The 21,041-nt window shown below is 55.1% G+C and overlaps 1 protein-coding gene across 1 annotated transcript in view; it reads right to left on the bottom strand.

The window, feature by feature from the left end:
• The window catches only part of SLC9A1 (solute carrier family 9 member A1), a 46,928-nt gene that overhangs the window by 8,579 nt on the left and 17,308 nt on the right, over positions 1-21,041 (bottom strand). Inside the window, exons 2-4 of the mRNA XM_037032788.1 lie at positions 3,986-4,446; positions 764-1,014; positions 117-334 (exon numbers count right to left, since the gene is read on the bottom strand). Coding sequence (XP_036888683.1) covers positions 117-334; positions 764-1,014; positions 3,986-4,446 — 930 coding nt within the window. The remainder of the gene's footprint in view (positions 1-116; positions 335-763; positions 1,015-3,985; positions 4,447-21,041) is intronic.

The raw sequence follows: 21,041 nt of genomic DNA, 5'->3' as shown, positions 1-21,041 counted from the left end.
CACAACCCACCACACACACACACACACACACACACGTGCACACACACAGCACCCACCCACCCACCCCAGCCCTCCACTCCCACACACCTCCCCTGGCTCAGGCCCGGGGACCTCACCCAGCACTCGGGCAATGAGGCAGAAGAGCAGGGTGCTGATGACAAAGGTCCAGTTCCAGTGGTGGGAGCCAGCCACAGTGGAGACTCCAAGGAAGATGAAGATGAGGGTCTCACTGACACTGCTCCACATCTTCAGAAAATACTTGATGGTTGTGTGGGACTTGTGGGAGATGTTGGCCTCCACGTAGGGGCGCATCACCACTCCCGAGGCAATGAGTCTGGGGTCAGGGGAGGCGGGGTTCCAGGTTCAGAGTCGAGTGGCACCTTCCCAGAGCCAATCCCCCCCCCCCCCCCCCCCCTGCTAAGGAGGCTGCCAGCTGCAGTTCACTGGGCTCTGCTTACGGGCTTTCCACCCCTGTTCTTACTGAAGTATATTGTACTTTTGAGATGAGGGAAGATAAAGTCACCTGCCCACTGTCATGCTGCTGGTGAGGGACAGAACTAAGACACAAGCTAAGGTCAGATGAACTCCAAAGCCTGTGCCTAACAGGAAATCAATTACACACGTCCATGGCCTAGGGTTTTCCCCCCATCCCCAAGGGTGGTGTCCCCTTAACACTTGAGGGTCCCCCCAGGAGAGCTCCCTCGTGACCCTGCAAGCCCAGGGATCCAAGCGGGTGGCCTCCCTGTGTTAGGCCCAGACTCACGCCATGATGCCGGACAGGTGGAAGAGCTCGGCTGACAGGTAGGCCATGTAGCTGTAGAGGAAGGCGAAGAGTGGCTCGATGACGCGGACGTGGGAAGTGAATCGGGACGTGAAGGCCGCGATGACCCCGTAGACCACGCCCACCAAGACCCCGCCCAGGGACACCACGAAGAAGCTCAGGAAGCCGAGGACGATGTCCACGATGCCCACGCGGTCGTAGCTGGCAAACTCCTCAAAGAGGTGATACAGAACCTGGGGAAGGTGTGCAGGCCAGTTGGCAGGAGGGCAGGTCCTGCCCCAAGGCTCCCGTGGGTCAGGCCAGAGTGATCCTGTCCCCTTCAATGACCACAGCCACAAGAAGAGGCCACATGGTAATGGAGAACCCGTAGTGCCGAACAGGTGCTCAGACCCACTGGCCAGAGGGTCCTGCGTGGGACCCGTGGGACCATGCTGGGTACCAGCACAGGCGCTGAGGCCGGCCAGCCTGGGCTGGAATTCTGGCTCTGCGGCTTCCTAGCGTACGCACAGGGCACAGTACTCAATCTCTGTGCTAGCTTTCCCGTCCACAGAGATGGCGTAACGGTGCCAACCCCACAGGGCTGTAGTGAGGACTAAATTAGCTGGTGAAGGCAGATCGCCGAGAACCGGGCCTGTGGCTGTGCCGGCTACAACGGGCACCGCGCCACCCCCTCTCCCACGGTCTGCTCTTCAGCACAAAGCAGGGACAGTTCAGACACTGAACTCCAACAGGACTTCTTAGCCTCTGACACTCTGAAAATACATAAGGTGAGGCCATACCCTACTTGGAATCTCTGGAGGTGGGCCCCGGAAATCTCTATTCAACAAGTCCCCCAGGTGGCTGCAAGGAACAGCCAAGTTCAGATGCTATGGAACGAGAGGCTCTGTAAGACTCCCTCACCCCCAGGATTGGGAAATAAACAGTCACTCTAACACTATCGTCAGACATCTAAGCAGCACTTCAGACACTGTAGGGCCCTTTGACGATGGTCATCTGCTCGACACACGAGAGCCCTATGAGGTAGGTGGCCCGAAGAAGCATGCTCCCTTGCTCACTGTAACTGAGGCTCAGAGTGGTGAAGAGACTCGCCAGAGGGCCCCGGGCCCAGGAGCAGCAAAACTGGGCCCAGAACTTGCTCCCTGACGGAAGTTGGCAGGGTGTCCCTGGAAGGCGCAGCTTTGCGGTTCTTCCCCCTCTTAGGTGCTGGCACCCCGGCCTATCCCTAGTCGGCTTTGCCAGGAAACCAGCCAGGAAGTTTCCAGGCACAGGGGCTGCTGAGGATTCCTGAGAGGGGACCCTCCAAAGCTCCCAGTACCTGGGCAGCACCTGAAGGCAGGGAGAGGCGCGTGGGGGAGGTGACTTGCTCTGAGGCCACATAGCTCTGAGGTAGCCTCCAGGTTTACTGTCTGGGAAACAAGGCTCTCACATCACACCCTGAGCTCCTGAAAGGGCCTGAACTGGGAGACAGGGCAGGACAGCAGCAGCCAGCAGGTGTGTTCTCAGCCCTGGGCTACCTGAACTCACTCCTGGCCTAAAAAGACTCATGGGTCCTGAGGGTTCACCACCTGGGCCAACGGGGCAGACAGAGGACGGGGTGCTCCTTTCCGACCCGGCACTACTGTCACTGGGACTGGGGAGGCGGCGTAGCACAGTGGGAAGCATCAGGCTGTGTAGCTCTGAACCCTGGCCCCATCACTTATCAGAGGACATGACCTTGGGTGAGTCAGTGACCCTCTCAGTGCCGAAGTTTCCTCGTTTTAGAAAAACGGCAGTAACAAGAGCGCCCAACTCACAGAGTTTCTGGGCAGGTCAGAGGAGGCAAACAGTGCTGACAGGAGGTGCTCACTGACCACCACGGCCGCTGCTGTGGTGAGGTGTGGCCACGGCCCACGGTGGCCGGAGTGGGACGCCCACTTAACCCACCACGTCTGGCCGCCCTCGGTCGTGCCAACCCCACACCCAGATCCAACGGGAGGACTTCATCTGGCACCCAGTGTTTCAGACATTAGTGAGTGTGACTCCTGCATGAACCCTAGAAGGATGGCGGGCTAAGTACCGCAACCCCTGATACAATGGGGAAAATGAGGCTTCCACAACCTGAGGTGTGGAAGCCCTGGGCAAGGGGGTGCTAAAAGAGGCCCAGACTGAGGCCTGGCTGTTCAAGCCAGGTTGCTGCTCGATCAGCCTCATGAGGCGCCAGTGAGGCAGGGGGTGGGGAAGAAGCAGGGCTGTTGGCAGCGGACCACCACTGGCTGTCTCTTCTCTAAGGGGCAGCTTCCTGAGGGCCCGCGGGTGGAGGAGTGCATGCGCAAGCACGCGCTGGGGGTGCACACGTGCCCTTGTGTTTTCCTATGTGTGTAGCTGCTGAGGGGTCCAGCTGGGAGGGGGAGGGGCATGTTTTCACAACACGAGGTGAATGTGCACATACATGTATCTGCTTCCTGAGGAAACTGCTGGGAGGAAGGACGTGTGCAAGCACACAGAGAGCTGCCGTGTGTGGACCCTGCTCTGGGGCCCTGCTCAGGACCCTGTCCTCACTAGACCCTGAGAGGAAGGCACTAAATCCTCTGCCACTTTGCAGCTGTCAAGGTGAGGCCCAGAGAGGTACAGTCACTTGCTTAAGGTCACACAGGAAGCAAGTGGCCAGCCCAGACCAACCCAGTTTACTCCATCACATTCTGGAGGTTTGGGGGCCAAGGTTCCTTCCACAACCACTGCCCTGGGACTCTGCACAAATCAAGCTCCAACTTAGAGACACAGCCAGCATGGAAGGTGAAACACCCGTTCCAGACTAACCAGTCTGTAAAGGGTGAACTCAGGTACAAAGCAGATAAATCATTTAACCACGATCCTATCCCAATCCAAGTCAGGGACGAAGCATATGCCCTGGTGAGGCCAAGAACTCAGGCCCTGGAGTCAGACCTGGCTTCTAACCTTGGTCCTGTCATACTCAAGCAAGTTATTTCACTTCTTTGGGCCTAGACCCTCCTCTACAAAGTGGAATACTAAGCACCCCCTAAGGCTGCCATGAGGATGAAATAAAATCACCCATGTTTCATGCTCAGTGTGATACCTGGCACACAGTAAGCAGGAGTGGACATTTGCTGTTGTGTTACTATCATTGGCAGGCAGATGCGGGTCACTCTGGACTTGGATTTGGGTCTGCGTTCTGTGTGTACATGCATGTGGTCCCCAACCCCTCACCACAGTGACGGCGTCATTGAGCAGGGACTCCCCAAAGACGAGGATATGCAGCAGCTCATTGATGTGAATTTCCTCAAAGACGGCCAGCACAGCCACGGGGTCCACGGCCGAGATGATGCTGCCGAAGAGCAGGTTCTCCAGGAGGCCGATGTTGTTGATCTGCTCGCCACCCACCAGGCACACGGCATACATGAGGCCGCCCAGGAAGAAGGCGTTCCACAGCGTGCCCACCACGGCAAAGATCAGGATGGTGCCCAGGTTCTCTGTGAACTGCCGCAGCGGCAGGAAGTAGCCTGCATCCAGGATGATGGGAGGCAGCAGGAAGAGGAAGAAGACATCCGACTGTAGGAAGGGGGGTGTCTCGCCCACGCCCTTGATCAGGCCCCCTACCAGCAGCCCCACCACGATCAGCAGGCAGCTCTCCGGGACGATGCTCGAGATAGTGGGAATCACATGGAAACCTGCGGAGGGCGAGAGAATGGGAGGCTGTGGGCTCCTGGGGAATCAGAACAGAAGGCTGGGGACAGGGCCGGGGATGAGGAAAGGCGCTGGTGCGAAGGGTACAGGCTTGGCCTCGGGGCTGCTCTGTTAACTCTCTAACCTCAGCTTCCTCACTGTAAAATGGAAGTGATAATACTACCGGATTCACAGGGTTGCTGTATAAGCTAAGTGACAATGTCTTTAAAGTGCTTTTTTCAAAGGATACACAGATGCTATCTCTGTCTATCACAAAATAGCAGAAAGCAGCAGCTCTGTATGCCTCCAAAAGGCAGAAATTAAATATCCATCACTGAGGCTCCAAGTACCCAAGGGTGTTACCTATACCTGAACCCAAGCCATCTCTCATTCCAGGCACAAGTTCGAGGAGGCAGATGTGAACTCAAGACCAGGCATAATATTCTAACAATTCTGTCTGAGGGGAGATAGCGAGTTCCCTGTCATGAAGGTGTTTAAGCAGAAGGCAGACCACAGGTTGGTGGAGAAGTGACACAGGAGATAGAAGGAAGCACAGAAAAAATCAAAGAATACCAGTGCAGGATGCAGCTCGGGGTTCATACCACCTGGGGTCTGCAAACCCACAGAATGCATGCAGCGACCTCCAATCCCAGACTTGCATGCTTTCCTGCCAAGCCAAGAGAGCTGCTTAAGAGGCCAACAGCAATCAACCATTTTTCATGTGAGACAAAACCTACTTGTCACCCTGTTTCTAGCCCAACCTCACATACTTTAAAGATGAGGCAACTGAGGCCCAGAAAAGAGAAAAGACTTGTCCAAGGTCACAACAGGAAATCAGTAGCAGAACCAGAACAGACCCTAAGGGCATACCTCCCAGTTCCCATCAAATTTCCAGTTCTGTACTTCAACCCTCCCAGTCCTCTCCCCTATCAAGGACTGAACATGCCCCTCAGCCTGAGACCCACCACCCATCTGCCCAAGGCAGGTCCTGGCCAGCAGCAGCAGCAGCAAGCTACTCCACAGTGGCCCACCTTGGGGCTTTAAATCCAGAGCTGGGAGGCAGCAAAAGTCCCCTTCAGAGAAAGCTTCTCTCAATGCTAGGTTTGGCCCCAAGTTCCCTCCGAGTTTTTGAGTAGTTTTTTTTGGTGGGGAGGTGGGTGAGGGCCTGGGCATCTCTCTGCATGTTGAGTACCATAACCCCCAGGATCAGCTTGGTTAAGAGGGTAAGGCACTTTGCTCAGGTGAACGTTCCTGCTTTCCTCCTGTCCCTGTAAGCTCTGAGCAAGCAGATTCCATATCTGTTGATAATTATATTGCCAGGGCTGGGGAAACGGCAGGTGCTCAACAGGTATCTACTGATTTGAAAATGCAGAGGGCTGGGCCATTGCCCATGTGACTCCCAACAGACCAGATCTGACCAGATCTCTGCTCTCATTACACCTGAGCTCCTTGTGGGCGGGGGGGGGGGGGGGAACAACGACGACACGACACATCCCTCCCCTTGCCTAAAGCTCCTCCTACTCTCAGGTACTGATCTGGAAAGTGTCAAAATAGCTACAAGTCAAAACTCACACTTGAAATACTATCTAGGCCCAGAACCTTGGCACAGTGCCAAGCACCCAGGAGACATGTTGGGGGTGGGGTGAAAAACACATCTCCATTCTAGGCCAGGAGAAGACCCCAAAGCCATCATGCACATTCTCCTGACTTCAAAACATACCTGACCAAGTCACCTCTTTGGCTGAAAAGTCCCCCAGTCTTTGTAGTGCCCACCAGTAAACCCCTGTGTTCACACGGCTGGTACATTGGGAAGGGCGAGGTCACGTTGAGTCCAAGTCCCTTGTATCGGTGAGAGTCCAAACACTCTGTGTTGCCTCCGTCGTTTGGCCTTGCTCATGGCCCACGTTCCCCACTGTCAGTCATCACATTTCAGCCTTGCCAAATTCTCTGTAGTTCCCCCAAACGAGCCACATCCTCTTTCGCCTGCAGATCTTTGCATGGTCTACTTTGTCTATTCCGAACTCCGTTCCTGTCTCTCTACTCCTACTGTGTGGCTGACACCATATCCTTCCGCCGGGCTCCTCCCGGAAGTGCTCCCTGACCACTCCCGTCTGTCCCAGTTGGGGCAGGAGTCCTTCTTCGACGTCTCTCCTAGTCTTCAATCCACAGTTGTCACCCAGATTCCTCTCTCTCCCTGGCACCCAGCAAGGTCAGACAACCCATGCGTAAGTGGTGGAAACAGGAAAACAGTGCCACACTCTCAGAGGAGACAAGGCGGCTTGGGGGTTTAGGGGGCAGAGCTCCTCCTCAGGCAGCAGCCAGGAAAAAGCATCTCAAGGCCAGGAGTCCCGCTGCAGCCAGCAGACCTGCTTGTCAACGCCCTACGCCCACTTGCCCTAGAGCTGAGCACCCATAGCCACCTTAGGAGAAGGCAGAATCTAAAGAGACAGCCCAGGTCAGGCAGATGTTAACTTCCACTCCGACCTAGCACATTAGATCTTTAAAAATGCCCACAGAGCTTTCCTGGCCCTGAGAAGTGCCAGAGAGTGCACTGGAGACCCAGAGACAAGCCACAGCCACAGGGAGGGGTGGGAGGCATGTGAAACAAGCCAGGAGCAATAATAGGAAGAACGTTCCTTACTCCTAAAGGTGCACCACGAGCCAGGCTCTGTGCTGGAAGCCTGGCACACATATCTCTTTAGTCCTCACAAAAGCCCTGTGGGGGTTGATATTGTCCCCATTGTGCAGAAGAGAAAGCTGGGGCTGAGCAAGATTAGGTGGCTTTCCCAGAGTCCAAGGGAGGAGTTCTCCTCTAGCTCAGAGTGTCTCAAACTTATATTAGTTAGAGACAGCTAACTAATCCTTTTCTCAAGTGCATGTGCTTTTTCTGAGCCAGGCAGGAGCTGTGCACTGGGGACACCAAAGTGGCTCAGGGTTAGAGCCACTGTGAGGAGCTTGTGGAGATCACCATGCTTTTCCCAAAAAGCATGATGGGCCTTTGGGACATCAGGTCTCCACCACTAGGTGAAGAGGCAGGACATGCAAAGTCCACCCCGGACCAGGTCCGGGCCTCCTGGCTCAGCACAGTGCACTCTCGTCCAAGTAAGGCAGCTCCCACAGTGCCGGGGGCTGGAGCCACGTTCTCAGAGTGGGTCCCCCAGGTCTTCCTGTGTTAGCCCTGCCTCTCAGTGGGCAGGTGGACCTCTGGGCTCTGACAGGCAAGGAAAGGGGAGGGCTGAACCCAGGCTGAGGAGGCAGGTCTGGGATCCATTCTTGGTTCCTTGCCCATGGGAAAACCGCTTCCAGGGACAAGGGGGTGGATTCTGTGATTAGGTGGGAAAGCTCAGGGAAGGGGCGGCCTGCAGGCCTGTTCTGGCTTGCCCCTCTCTCTTTGCCCTGACTTCCCCATCCCTACCCTGCACCCCTTAAGCTTCTCCTCAAAGTGCAGGAAACTTTGCTGATGCAAGGTGTGATGAAAGGGGCACACCTGGGCCCCCTGGGCCCCTGATGAAAGCCCAGCATTGAGATGAAATCCCAAGATGCCAAGAAATGAGGCAAAACTTCCAGGGCACAAACTTGTTGCGGGATGGTGTCACCAGCATGGAATCAGGGTGGGGCAGCATCGGAATCACATCTAGAGCTGTGAGAGCTGGGACAGACCGTGGAGAACATGCAGATCTTCCATTAGGCGGTTAGGGAAACTGAGACTCAGAGCCAGTGGCCTGTGAATGGTCATGTGACCAGTCCCACCACGAGAGCCCTTGAAGCCCCAAGCCCAGCGATCTTTCAAACCACACGGCTTTCTCTGAGGGCGCCCAGCACTCCCAGAGCAAGGGAGGGAGAAGGTACAGAACTCAGCATCTTGGAGCCACAGGGCAATGTTGCTGATACAGGTTGGGCCTGGCTCCCCTTTAAGTGAAGAGGCTGGGAGAGGGAAGAAGTGTTCCTTATTCTGTCCAGTATGGGTGGCAGTTGGGCAATAGGCGGTACTAGGGAAACACACTCTCACTCTCTTGCACACACATTCACCCTCGCTCTCTTGCACACACATTCACCCTCACTCTCTTACACACACACACAAACACACACACTGAAGAGACACTTAACCAAACTTTGGATGGGAGAGGGGCTTCCGGCTCCTCTGCAGCTTCTCTGCTCTTCACCACGCGATGTTTCACTCACTTTTCCCCAGGCTGCCCCTATCTGCTGAGACTGAGCAGACGCAGGCAGGTAAGGACGCTCCATGTCACCACTGGCTGCCAGGGTGAGCAGACACCCCATCCCCCTTCCTGTACCTCTCCCCTGGCCTTGGCAGTCAGGAGGGAGTGCTGGGGAGAGGGGCCTCCTTGGCCCACCAGTGCCGGGTCGCCAGGGACCCAGGGGCCCGTGAGGGGCTCTGCCGCCCTAGTTCCAGGTCTGAGGACTCTGGGGCTGCAACTCGGCCAGGTCCCAAGGGATTCCTGGTTGCACAACTATTCCATTTCTTTAACTCCCTCTTCAACTGCCCCAGCAACCAGTCCCAGCCACGGCAATGAAAGGTGAAACCTCCCACCACAAGCCTGCACTCTGTGGTTCACAGCGGTGCGCTCTGACCCTTTTAAACTCATTCGCACCTAACCGCAGGTCTGGGGGGTCAGATCACCACCCCCTACATTTTACAGATGAAGAAACTAAGGCAGAGAAAGGTTAAGCAACTTGCTTAAAGTCAAGTAGCTGGTAACTGATTCAAACCCAGGCAGAGCCTGAGTTCTTGGCCACCCTATTTCCTGGTTTTATTCTTATTTTGCTTCTAAGGGGAACATCAGTGACCAGGACTAAAGAGGCCCGATGTGGTTCACAGAGGGTCAGATGTGGTATTTCACTCCATGAACTCTTCTCCAGAGAAGTCTCACCACTCCCCGACCTCTACTCTGGTGGCCTAGTAAAGACCTCGGGAAATCCTATCTTTTAGGCCTGCCCCCTCCAGGAAGCCCTCCCAAGTTAACCAAGCCAGAAGAGATCAGTCTTCTCCACCGAACTCCTAAGGCAGGAGGTGGGAATGACCTTTGGGGTAGGAGGGGCTCTGATTCTTCTCCACGTTAATTCTTCCCACCGTCAACATCAGCCATGAGGACCAGGGAGAGAGAGAGAGAAACCAGACGCAGCCGCTGCCTCGACAGGTTCCAGCCAAACGGGCAGAGACACAGACGCAGCACTAGCCACTCTGCCCTGGGCTCCAGTCGGGTTCGGCCACTGACTGACTGCGTGACCACGGGCAAGCTGCATTATATGTCCTGCCCTCAGTTTCCCCGCCCGTGTAAAAGCCTGTCTCAGAGGATTTTGGGAGTACAGCAGGAGATAATAAGGGTAAAGAATGCCACACAAAGTTAGCAAAAAAAAGTGGCTGCTATTATTATTATAATTTTCTCCAAAACCCAAGTATAAAATGAATTACTCTACATTATCATGGCCCATTGGTATGTGTCTGTCCATCACTGGGATTTAAGCTCTCTATGGGTGGGAACTTTCTAGAGGCATCTGGATCTCCAGCTTCCAGCATACACTAGGCCTTGACTATTTGTGAAATGAGATAAAACTAACTTTTAAATGTGAAGTGAGGGAAAGGGGAAGGAGGTGGGAATGGCTCTGAAATTTCAGGAGTAGGCGATGCTCTCAGAGCAGGGGACCATTTGAATTGGGCTTTGAAGACTCAACAGAAGTTTGCTGGAGAGAGAGAAGCATGAGCCATTCTTGGGTCTGTATCCTCTAAAGAGCCCAGAACAAATATGTGCACAGAGCAAATGGATGTATGGGTAATAAATAAATGAAAACAAAGTAAGAAAAAGATAAATAGGAAGGCAGGCTCATTTCACCAAGCTCTTTCCAATACCCAAATATGAATGCTGTTATGAAGAGTAAATGCAACGATACACATAAAAACACTTGGCACAACACCTGTTACACATGTTTTGCATCTTGGTCCCTTCACTGTAACTGGCGTGATGGTGCCACCCCCAGGGTGGCTGGAAGAGTCACTGAGATCATTTATTTACAGTTCCTAGCCCACTGGAGTCACTCAATTAATGACAATTTTTTTAAAAATGTAAACCAGTGAGTCATGTTAAGATACAACCTCCATTTAGAGAGAAGAAGAAAAACACGAACCAGACACTTAGGGTGTCTGAGGCAAGGCATTGTGCTCGGGCCTTTTACATAACCCTCATTTCATCTCATACTCTGACCCCTATTGGATAGACGAAGAAACTGAGGCACGGAGAGGTGAAATGACTTGTCCGAGGCTACGTAGCTGGGAAGTGGCAGAGTCAAAACTAGAACCCAGGCCTCCTAATCGCCAGTTCTTTAGGCCACACTGCAATGAAAAGTAAGCCTTTGGGATCAACAGGAAGGGAACGCAAGTCTGCAGTATGCCTCCCCTGTACAAACAGCCCTAAAACAATCTGTTCTGAGTCCCTGGGTAGGAATCCTTCCCCATGCTCAGGAGGGGGTGTCGGTCTCTCTCCGTGTGCCTTCCCCTATCATTTTTCCAAGCACCTCTGTTTCTTGCTTGTTTCAATCCACGCTTCAGGGAGACAGGGGGGTCACACCCTCCAGGAATATCAAATCTGGCTGGGAAACCAGCTTAAAAGATGAGAATACAAGCAGCATATGCTGGGCCACCTGAGGCATGGAAAAAAGAAAACTGGACCAGGAGGCCACAACCTAGGTGCAAGACGCTGCTCTGCCCTTTAGTAACCGTTAGACAAATCATTACATCATGGACGGGTCTCCGTTTCCTCATGTGCAGATAAGTGAGAAACAAAGGAACCAGTGACCTGAGGTTGGTCTGCCTGAAGGGGCAGGCAGACCTCAGTGACGACTGATGAAGGAGCGGTTAGGAGAGAAAAACCCCACGAGCTGAGGTAGCCCAGCAGCCAAGGAGACCTGAGAGCAATAAGCAGAGACAAAGCGCCTGCCAGGACCCTCTTGGAGACCTAGCGGGAGAGGCTGCTCCAGAGCAGGTACACCATGATCAGGACTCAAGGTCAGGGAGCTGGTCAAGCTCAGCACTAACCCTGAGTACTTAACCTCCCAACCACACGGGTGCCTGTGTTCCAGTTGTCAGACAACCCCAAACCCCTACTGAACACACACAGAGGGAAACTCTTCTTTGCCTTGAACTTCTACCCGCTTTTCAAAAGCCGGCGCAGGTGTCGCCTCCTCTGGGGAGCCTTCCCCAACCCCGCAGGCCGAGTCAGGTGCTCCTCCTGGGCAAGCAGCCTGGAGAGCTGTGGCTGGTGCTCCAGTCGGCTTGGCGTCCCAGCACCTGGCCCTGGGCTGCACGAAGGTGATGCTCAGGAAAAGCAGGTTAGGGAACAATGGAAGCTTCCTAAGGGTCACGGGATGCAGTTGGGTTTTGAGGGCAGTGGACGGGTGGAGGAAGAGTATGAACAAGTGAAAACAAATCTCAAAGTCTTCCAAGGGCCCTGAGCCTCCAGCCAGCCTGTAAATGAGGGTGCAGTGAGGGAGACGCTGGCATACCGCCAAAGCAGGCCAGCCATGCAAGGAACTGAGTCAAGGGGCCCGAGCTGATGTCACAGAGCTCGGAGGGTCCCCTGACCGTCCAGCCTGGCCCCAAATGCCCCTGACCTAGTTTTTAGCCAGGTTCTACTCCTTTCCTGCCTTTCAGTTCCACCAACCTCCCCCGCCCATCCCTGTCTCAAACACCCATTACACTGGTCCCTACCCCACCTTACCCTGCCTCACCCTCCCCTGCACTGAGGCAGCACCTCTTGATAGCCAGCCTTGCCCCCTCCATCACCTAAGCTCTCCATAAACATCTGTTGAATGAATGTCACTCCAGCAGATCCTCCCCACCCCCACAGGAAAGGCACCTGGGTTGAGAGTCCCCACGTGGTGAGGTGGAGAGTGACTCACCCAGGAGGTGGGGCAGGGTAGGGACAGGAACCAGGAACTGGCAGTAAACAGTCCCTCTGTGTCGACAAGACACAGAACCCAGCAGGCAACTGCAGGCCTGTCGAGGGACAGGTTTCCAGGCAGCCAGTAGGGGCAGCAGCCCAGCGGGGCAGAGCATGACCTCAGACTCCAAAGTCTGCTCTGGGTTCCTAGCAGCTGACCATGGGGTACACGCTGGTTTCTTTAGATTTTTTTCAAAATGGAAATACATTGCTTCAGTGATTTTAAATGGAACCATGGTCATTCAAAAACGGTTTTCTAACCGTGTATAAGCAGAAGGAGAGGACCTCCCAGTGGTTCTCCGTCCCCCACACCCACTGTGCAAGCTTCTCCCCCAGCCCCCAAGTCTCCACCGTGAACAGTGTGGGATGCAAAATTCCAAACCTGTCTGATCTGTAGTTTTAGAATTTCAGACATTGCTCTAACTGCTTCAATGAGGCAGAGACGCACCAAGCATTTTACTGCAGCATCTCATTTAATTTTCTCAACAACCCCACTATCCCCCATTTAAGATAAGTAAAGAGGACATCAGAGGGACGGCCACTTCCGTGCTCCAAGGAGCCGGCGCAGCAGAGCAGTGTTTCAGACCCAGGACGACCCACCCAGCCCCACTGTCCCAATCCCTGTGGAGTGACCTCAATGTCTTCCAGGCCTTGCCTGTGCCACAATGCACTGAAGAGCCGCCCCTCCCCCCCACAGTAACACTCAGGTGAAGGCAGGTTTCTTACACTGAGATCTTCCACTCAGAGCCCCAGGCAGGCCTTGCCTCTGGGCGGCAATGAAATCGGACGGCCTCAGCTCCCACTCCCTCTACACCTTCACCTGACAACTGGCAGCAGAAAAACCGAAATCACATCATTTGCAAAGGAGGCCCTTCTTGGCTCCGCGAATTTCCCCATGGAGTGTGGAGAGGGTGAAAGTACAGAACGCCTGAGCTGGGAAAGAACCTGGGATTAGTCTGGTTTCAAGCCACCAACCCCTTCCTTTTCTGGGGCCCGACCAGTGGGGCTCCCTAGCTCAAGCTCCTCCCACCCCCCACGGCCAGAGGCTCCCTGGCCCTGTCTGTGACTTCTGGCAGGCAGGGGCAGGAGCTCCGAGCACCCGCCCGCCGCACACCTGGGCTAGTGGAAGAAACAAGAGGCTCGATAAGAAAGGTTCCATCTTGAGAAACTTTAGAGCCATGGGAAAGCTGGATTCTTCTTTTCTTTCCTTTTGGTGGGGGTAGGGTAGAATTTGCAAAACGCAAATCACAAAATTGAGTTTATCAAATACCTGTTGTTTTTAGTGTCCCTTCCAGGTGAAAGTCAGGTGGCTTAGAAGCCTAACAACGAATTAAGTCCATATATATAACGTGAACTTGCGTGCGATATCATCATACTCAGAGAGGAGGAATACAGAGAGGTGCAATAGGAAAGCAACACAAAGAGAGATTCTACCATTTCCAGGACAACCGCCCTGCAGAAAGCGAGTCAGGCGTCCCATTTTCAGCTGCTGCAGGGGAGGGAGGGGGAGCCGCACAGGGAGAACCAGCCTCAGGCGGGGCTGCTGGCGGGGGAGAGAGAACAGCTGCCCAGGGAGGTACGGGGCCCTTCTACTGTTCGGTCAGCTTCGGAGTCTGCTGGGTGCTTCGGTGCTGGGCTGGTGATGAAGAATGGGGGCCAGACACTCCCCATAGAGAAAAGATTCTCAGATAACAGAACTTGGATTAGGCTTCAGGAGGTGGGAAGGTGGGCATGGGGTGACCTTAGGCTGGTGTGCCTGGGTGAGACATGGGGTGGATGGCAAGGGCCCAGGAGCGGAACTCTCATTTCCCCACCTCCGGACCTGTTCCTCCTACAAAGGTCTCTCTCTCCTTAGAATCATTCAGTGGTTCTGGCCCCACACCCTGGAATCGTCCTGACTCCGTTCTCTCATACCCCATATCCAACCCAGGGGCAAACCCCGTGGGCGACACCCACTCCCCGCTACCTCTGCTGGCCCCCTTGCTCTTCCTTGGGCACAAGTACAGTTCTTCCCTCCGCCTGAAACTCGGCACCACATGGGTGAAGGGCAGCCTCCCCCGAGCCTTCCAGGTCTCCACTCTGAGTGCCATCTCCTCAGGGAGGTGTCCAGGCCTCTCTTTGGCGCCCCCTGCTTTATCCTGGCAGCACTCACCACTCCCTGACAGTCTGCGTGTGCTCACTGGCGGTTCCCCCCACGCAGAATGCAAGCTCCGTGAGGGCAGACTGTCACGATCACTGCTGTACCCTAGCACCTAGAGTTGTGCCCGGCACACAGTTGAGCATCTGCTCAACGGATGATCATCTCCTGCCTCAGCGACCTCACAATGTCGTGAGGATCCCGAGAGACCACAGATTCGAGAGTGCGGAGCAGCCTCCGACGCCCTCAGGGCGGGGCCCTGGGGAGCAGCTTGCCCTAACTACCTGCTGGCGCAGAAACATGCACGCTCAGTCCTGCAGAACCCAGGGCACACTGTGTGCTTGGCTGTCAGTCCTGCAGAACCCAGGGCACACTGTGTGCTTGGCTCTCATCTCCCCTGCCACACCACCTCACAAGGGCAGGGACCCTATCTTAATGCATCTTTGACTCCCCAGCACTGAGCACAGAGCATGGCACACGGCAGGGATTAAGACTTGTTCGTTGAGTCTGCTTGGCCATTCAAGGGCAGAATTCCCGTCTGATTTCCTAATCTGCAGAGTCTGGCACTCAGCCTGCGTGCACTCCACGCTGGCTGAACTGGCCTGAACCTGAAGGAAGGGTTGGGGTTAGGGAGGCGAAGTGGCAGCGTGTGAAAGGCAGGACAGAGGAACGAGTGTGGCGTAGGAGAGGATTTCTATTGGGCGCAAACGACAGTGGAGGCTGGAGAGGAAATAATTACTTAGGTGGTCGTAAAGCAGCCATTCCTCTGGTCCTCACTACAACCCCAGGCAGCAAGCAACGGAGGAGGAAAAGCACGTTCAGGGAGTCCACACACTCACCCGAGATCACACAGGTGGCCCAGAGCCAAGTCTCAAATCTGGGACTGCCGACTTCTAGCCCAGTGCTCACCCAGGGCCAGACTGTAAAAGGCCTTGACTATCCATAGGAGGGAATTCTGAGTCAACCTGGCGAGCCAGGCAGAGCCACCAGAGGGCTCTGACTCGGGGATCCTGTGAAAGCCGTGGGCAAGCACCTGAGGGGGGATGTCAAGGGACTTGGTGCAGGCCCCCGCCTCACCCCCACCCTGGCTTAGCACCCTGGGATGGGCAGCTCGATCCACAACACCGTCATTAAATCTGGGCTCCAGGGGCCGCTGGCACTGCCTCCTGAATATTCTAGCAGGATGGGTGAGCCTGCCCCACCCCACCTCCAAATGCCTCAAGAGACCATAAAGCTACATTCGGAGAGAGGAAGGGCCTGAGCCTAGCCCAGGCTGGGGATCAGGAAGCTGGAGTTCCATCTAGTCTAGACCCTGCCACCGACTCGCTAGGCACTTTGAACAAGCCCTTGCCTTTCTCTGGCCTCAGCTTCCCCATCCCCAAAGGCGTGTCGAAAGCCTTTCCAGCTCTGAAACCTCACAGAGGACCTCTGCTATTGGACAAGGCCAGGCTCTGTAACGTTTTCACCATCAAGCACACAGTCTGGGCCCAGGAGAGTCTTCGTGATCACACAAGGAGCACAGGGCACTATAAAGAGCCCTGGTCTGCTACAGGGGAGCTGGCTTCTATCCCAGCTGAACTTCTGGCAAACCGTGATCTTTGGCAATCACGATACTGCCCTGAGCCTTACCCCCTCCCTCTCTAGCATGAAGATAAGCAGTGCTCAGGGGCCAGGGTAGCTGTGAGAAAGAAGAGGGAATGGAGGTTAAAAAAAAACACTCAGAAAAACAAAAACGAGCACCCAGAGAGTTGCAGCGATCATTGGGACAACTCTGCCTTGAAAGAAGACACTAGGGGGACAGAGGACACCAAAGCTGGGCTCCACAAAAGCACAGCAGTAAAATCACGACACTCTGGGTGCCAGGCCCCCTGCTGGAGCAAGGGTCCCTCACTGCCTGGCTCACTCTGGAGCCTCAGGCCAGCGCCACTGGGAGAAAGACACACTAGCCAGGCGGCAGCCCGTCCCAAAGGCAGCTTCTCTCAGAGGCTGGGCAGCCAGCACTCTGGGGACTGAGGCAGAGGCACTGGGCCTGGGCCACAGGCAGGGCTGGACCAGGGGAGGGGTCCCACATGCAGGCTGGGAGATCCTGAGTGAGATGGCTGGGAAGGGAAAATCTGAAAACACAAGCAAGTGCATTCGCTCAGGGCTCTGTCCAAAGTGTCTGCTCAAACTCAGCTGTCAGATAGGGGAGGCAGGGAGCCCTGCGGTTAACAGAGAGCTTGGTCTTGAGAACGTGGCGGCCTGGTTTCCTGGCTCTGCCATCTACCAGCTATGCCTCGTTGGCAGGTACTCACCCTCTGCGTCTCCTTTCTGTACCTGAAAAGTGAGCTCATAATCGTTTCTATTTCAAAAGGCTGTTCTGAAGATCTGATGAGACCATGTATCTGGAGCAAAGCACTGCCAGAGAAAGTCCACAGCAAAGAGCACGGTCCCACCTCTGCACCCTGGCCCCCAGGCCCAGACAGGGCCCACGCATTGCCAGGGAAGCAGCCAGAGTCAGGAGACTGACACACTCTGAGGCAGCCCCTCTGAGGCAGGGCTTGGTGTCCCTGTCATCACTGGTTCCAGGCTCAGCCTTGACCAGCACAAGTATCCAGAGGCATTGAGGGAACCTGGGGGGAGGCTGGAGGGAGGCTGAGAGGAGGCAGAAGCCCTCTAAAGCCCCACTGAACCAACTTCTTGGCCCCTACAAAATCTGAAAAACTTCCTTCCGGGCTGCCTGAGTACAGGTCACAAGAGCTGTACAAGTGGCTGAGCCATGCAGATGCAGGTTCTCTAAAACCTAAGCAGCAGGTTCCGGAGGCTGGCGGGCAGGTTGGGGAGGCCAGAGCTTCCCCCTAGGCGGGTGCCGCTGGCATCCACCTCCATGCCGGAGGGCATGTCCTGAACATCTCCCCCACACGTCTCCTAAAAACAGCCCAGCTGGCTGTGCATCATGAAAGCAGGGGGACACAGAACACACTGGAGGGCCTCCCCCTGCCTCCTCTCCCTGCCCACTAGGGACAGTTTGTCGTCTCAGGCCTCTAGGAGCCAGAAGACACTGAGTAGATGGGAGAACTGAGCATGCTCAGAGAATGCTGCCCTTTAGAGGACACTGCAGAGAAAAGATGAGGACACGGACGGCTGCAGGCCTTGCTTGCAGCACCAGGAGGGCGCTGGGCTCCAGGAACAGCAAAGGGCGGCCAGGCCTCTCCTGGGGCAGAAGACAGGCACCAAAAAGCCACAGGAAGTTAGAGGAGGCAGGGCCTTCCAAGACCATTCCAGGGAACATTTGAGATCATGCTCCCTGGCATACGTCATCAGTTTGGCTCCAAAAAACTCATAAAAACTCAATAAATAAATAAATAGATAGATAGATAAAGTGTCCATTTCACAAATGCAAAGAATGAAGCCCAGAGAGGGGCAGAGACTTGGCCGAGCTCACACAGCAAGGTAGCGGCTCGAACTCACAGCCTGGACTCATAATCCAAAGCCGGTCCTCTCCTGGAACAAAATGCTGCCCCTCACCTACTCCCACCTCTGTTTAAAATGCCTTTTATGGCCCTGGCTGGTGTAGCTCGGGGATTGAGTGTGGGCCTGTGAATCAAAGGATCGAGGTTTAATTCCCAGTCAGGGCACATGCCTTGGTTGCAGGCCAGTTCCCAGCAGGGGACGCACGAGAGACAAACATACATTGATATTTCTCTCCCTCTCTCCTTCCCTTCCCCTCTAAAGATAAATAAATAAAATCTTTAAAAAGTGCCTTTTATGGAGCCCTTCGCTGTGGTGCTTTACACACCTTGACTGTGTGACTCTCCTAGTTCTCTGATATAGGCATCACCGCCCTCATTCTGCAGCTGAGGGAACTGAGGCAGAGAGGGGCGACGGGACGGAACCAAGGCTCCAAGGCTGGTCTTCTGATTCCAGAGCCACAGCCCAACTGTGCTTCCTCTAGCTCTGAGTCCTAACTTGCTGTCTGCTGTGTGGGAACAGGAGGCCAGTTCACTTCAGACTGTCACTCACTCCCATATACTCTTGGGGGTGAGCTGTGCACTCACGCCAAACCTCTGGTTCCCTCAAAGACCCCCAGCAGAACCAATATGCCCTCGTTCTGTGAGTGCTCTGCCAGCAGGGGAACTGGGAGCCATCTGGTACCCTAGTGAGAAGGAAAGGAACTCTTCCGGGAACACCTCCCATGGCTGGGTCAGGCCTGCGAGGCCCTGCTTACCATCTGTGTGCACTGCCCGGGGGAGACACAGCACAGCCCTCCAGCCTCACATGGCAGTGTCAGAAGGGAGAAGTACCACCCAGTCCTGTGCTTTCTCACTTAGCCTCAGCAATGCCAGGAGAGAGGCACTATTTCCATTTTCTGGAGGAGAAACTGAGGCTCAGAGCTCAAGAACTTGCCCAAATGGCACACAGCCAGTAAGCAACAAAAGTGGTCCTCGATCCCAGTACTGCCTGACCCTAGAGGCACAGCTCTGACCTCGTGCTAGGGAAACGCCTGTAACTGCTTCCCGCTGCCGCTCTCATCAAGGCCCAGGTCCCGAGTCTGGCTCGGACGTGCCATGCATGAGAGCCGGGCTGGAAGCTGGGAATCCATCCGTGACTATGGCTTGCCCGCCTGCGCCACAGAAGTCCCTGACCTGTGCCCAGGAAGGAGCAAAGAAGCCTCCGCCAGCACCTGCACCCACCTGGGCAGGACCCTGCAAGTAGCACAGAAGCAGGGAAGTCCGAAGCCGAAGGAGGAACAGGGAAGCAGCCTCTGCAGGCAGGACAGGACTAGAAGGGCCTGGACCTCAGGCAGAAGCCCTGGTTCTAATCAGCTCAGTCACTCAGCTTCCTCAGGAGACTGGATGTTCATGACAACGGCACCCACTGAGGGCTCCTTGGTCCTCACAGCTGCTCATTGAAGGGCACTGTCACACCCACATCACAGGTGAGGAATCCAAGGCTCAGAGAGAAACAAGGTCACTTGCCCAATGCCACCTAGCTGGGTAGCTGGTAGTGGCAAGGCCCGGGGAACTGACTTGAAACTGAAAGGTGCTCATCCTCCAGGACATTTCTCAACCACCTGACTGTATTTACGCCAAACAGACAACACGTGCCAGGGAGCAAGCTCTCACATGCGCTGGATAGCTATTTTCTCCATTCTCCAAAGGATGGGCCTACCTAGAACTGTCTCAGAATGTTCAAAGGAGCAGGCCGTCACTGTGACCAAGGCAGTGGAAGGAACGCTGTCCCTGAATGCCAGTCCCTACACCGCTCTAGCGCTGGGCCTCGGGTTTGCTCGGCCACATGAGGAAAGAGGACCAGGTAACCTCAAATGGCTCTTTCGCTCTGGCTTCCTGATTCAAGGTCTCCCATTTCCACCACTTTCCTGTGTGGTAATTTCTGTGACATTACCATTCACAGCTACTAGAACACGTGTCACCCCACAACCTCACCCTGAAAGCAAAGACCAAACACGGAGCCACTCCCCGAACCCTACCCTGGACCCTACCCTGGACCAACAGGGCACTCCCACTCGGGCCCTGCCCGACTCCCTGATATCACTGCTGCAGGCATTTTCCCAATGAGCTTCGGTTCCAAGGGAGGTGGGAACCAGAACAGGGGAGCCACTTTGGCCACCGTGTGCCTGGTACTACGTGCGGTGGCTAAACACAGGGGAGCGTGGAGCCCGCCAGGGCTGGTGCAGTGCAAACCTTATCACGCCAAATTCTTCCTGGGCAGGAGCAGCGTGAGTGAGGCATAAGCCTCAGCCCATGCCGATTAGGGTTCGGTTTCCGGATTCTTGACCTCAGCTTAGGCCACAATCTCACTGAACTGGGGGAGTCCTCTCCCTCCTTATGGAAGCTCCGAGGGCAAAGGGTAAGGAACATGAACACCGAGCTAAGAGAAGTCTGAGAGACTACTCCAGTTCAGGCCATCGTCAACCGGAAAGGGCAGGGGGCGGGGGTGCTGGTCTGGCTGCTCAGGGGGAAGGACTGAGCTCCGTGGGGCTGGGAGGTCAACTGAGGCCCAGGTTTTAGGACAGGGAAGGTGCTGTGGCCTAGACTGGGGCAGCATGGCCCGCATGGCCCTCCCCATCCAAGCCCCCACTCCTCTGCCCCACCTTCCTGCCTCCTCCTCCTCTGGGACCGGCAGATGGTGGCCACAGGTCACTGCCTGGAATTTCTAGTCACCCCTGTGGCCTCAGCCAGGAACTGGAGAGAGACTGGGGCTAAGGAATTTTCTAGAGTGTCCTTATTCCCTAGCAGGGAGTCCCTGAAGATAAAAGTGGGCCCACGAGCACTGATCGGTGTGGCTCAGTTGGTTGGGCATCACTCCACAAGGCAAGGGGTCACCAGTTCGATTCCCAGTCAGGGCACATGCCTGGGTTACAGGCCCAGTCCCCAGTTGGGGTGTGTGAGAGAGGCAGTTGATCAATGTGTCTCTCCCTCTCTTTCTCCCTCCATTCCCCTCTCTCTAAAAATAAATAAATGAAATATATATATTTTTAAAAGTGGGTCAGTGACAGCCACGCTCT

Source organism: Sturnira hondurensis, unplaced genomic scaffold, assembly GCF_014824575.4.
Source record: "Sturnira hondurensis isolate 20B ecotype Veracruz unplaced genomic scaffold, ASM1482457v3 Scaffold0021555, whole genome shotgun sequence".
In the NCBI taxonomy this organism is placed as follows: Eukaryota; Metazoa; Chordata; class Mammalia; order Chiroptera; family Phyllostomidae; genus Sturnira; species Sturnira hondurensis.
The sequence above is the reverse complement of the archived record's forward strand: the minus strand, read 5'-3'. Positions and strand labels throughout refer to the sequence as shown.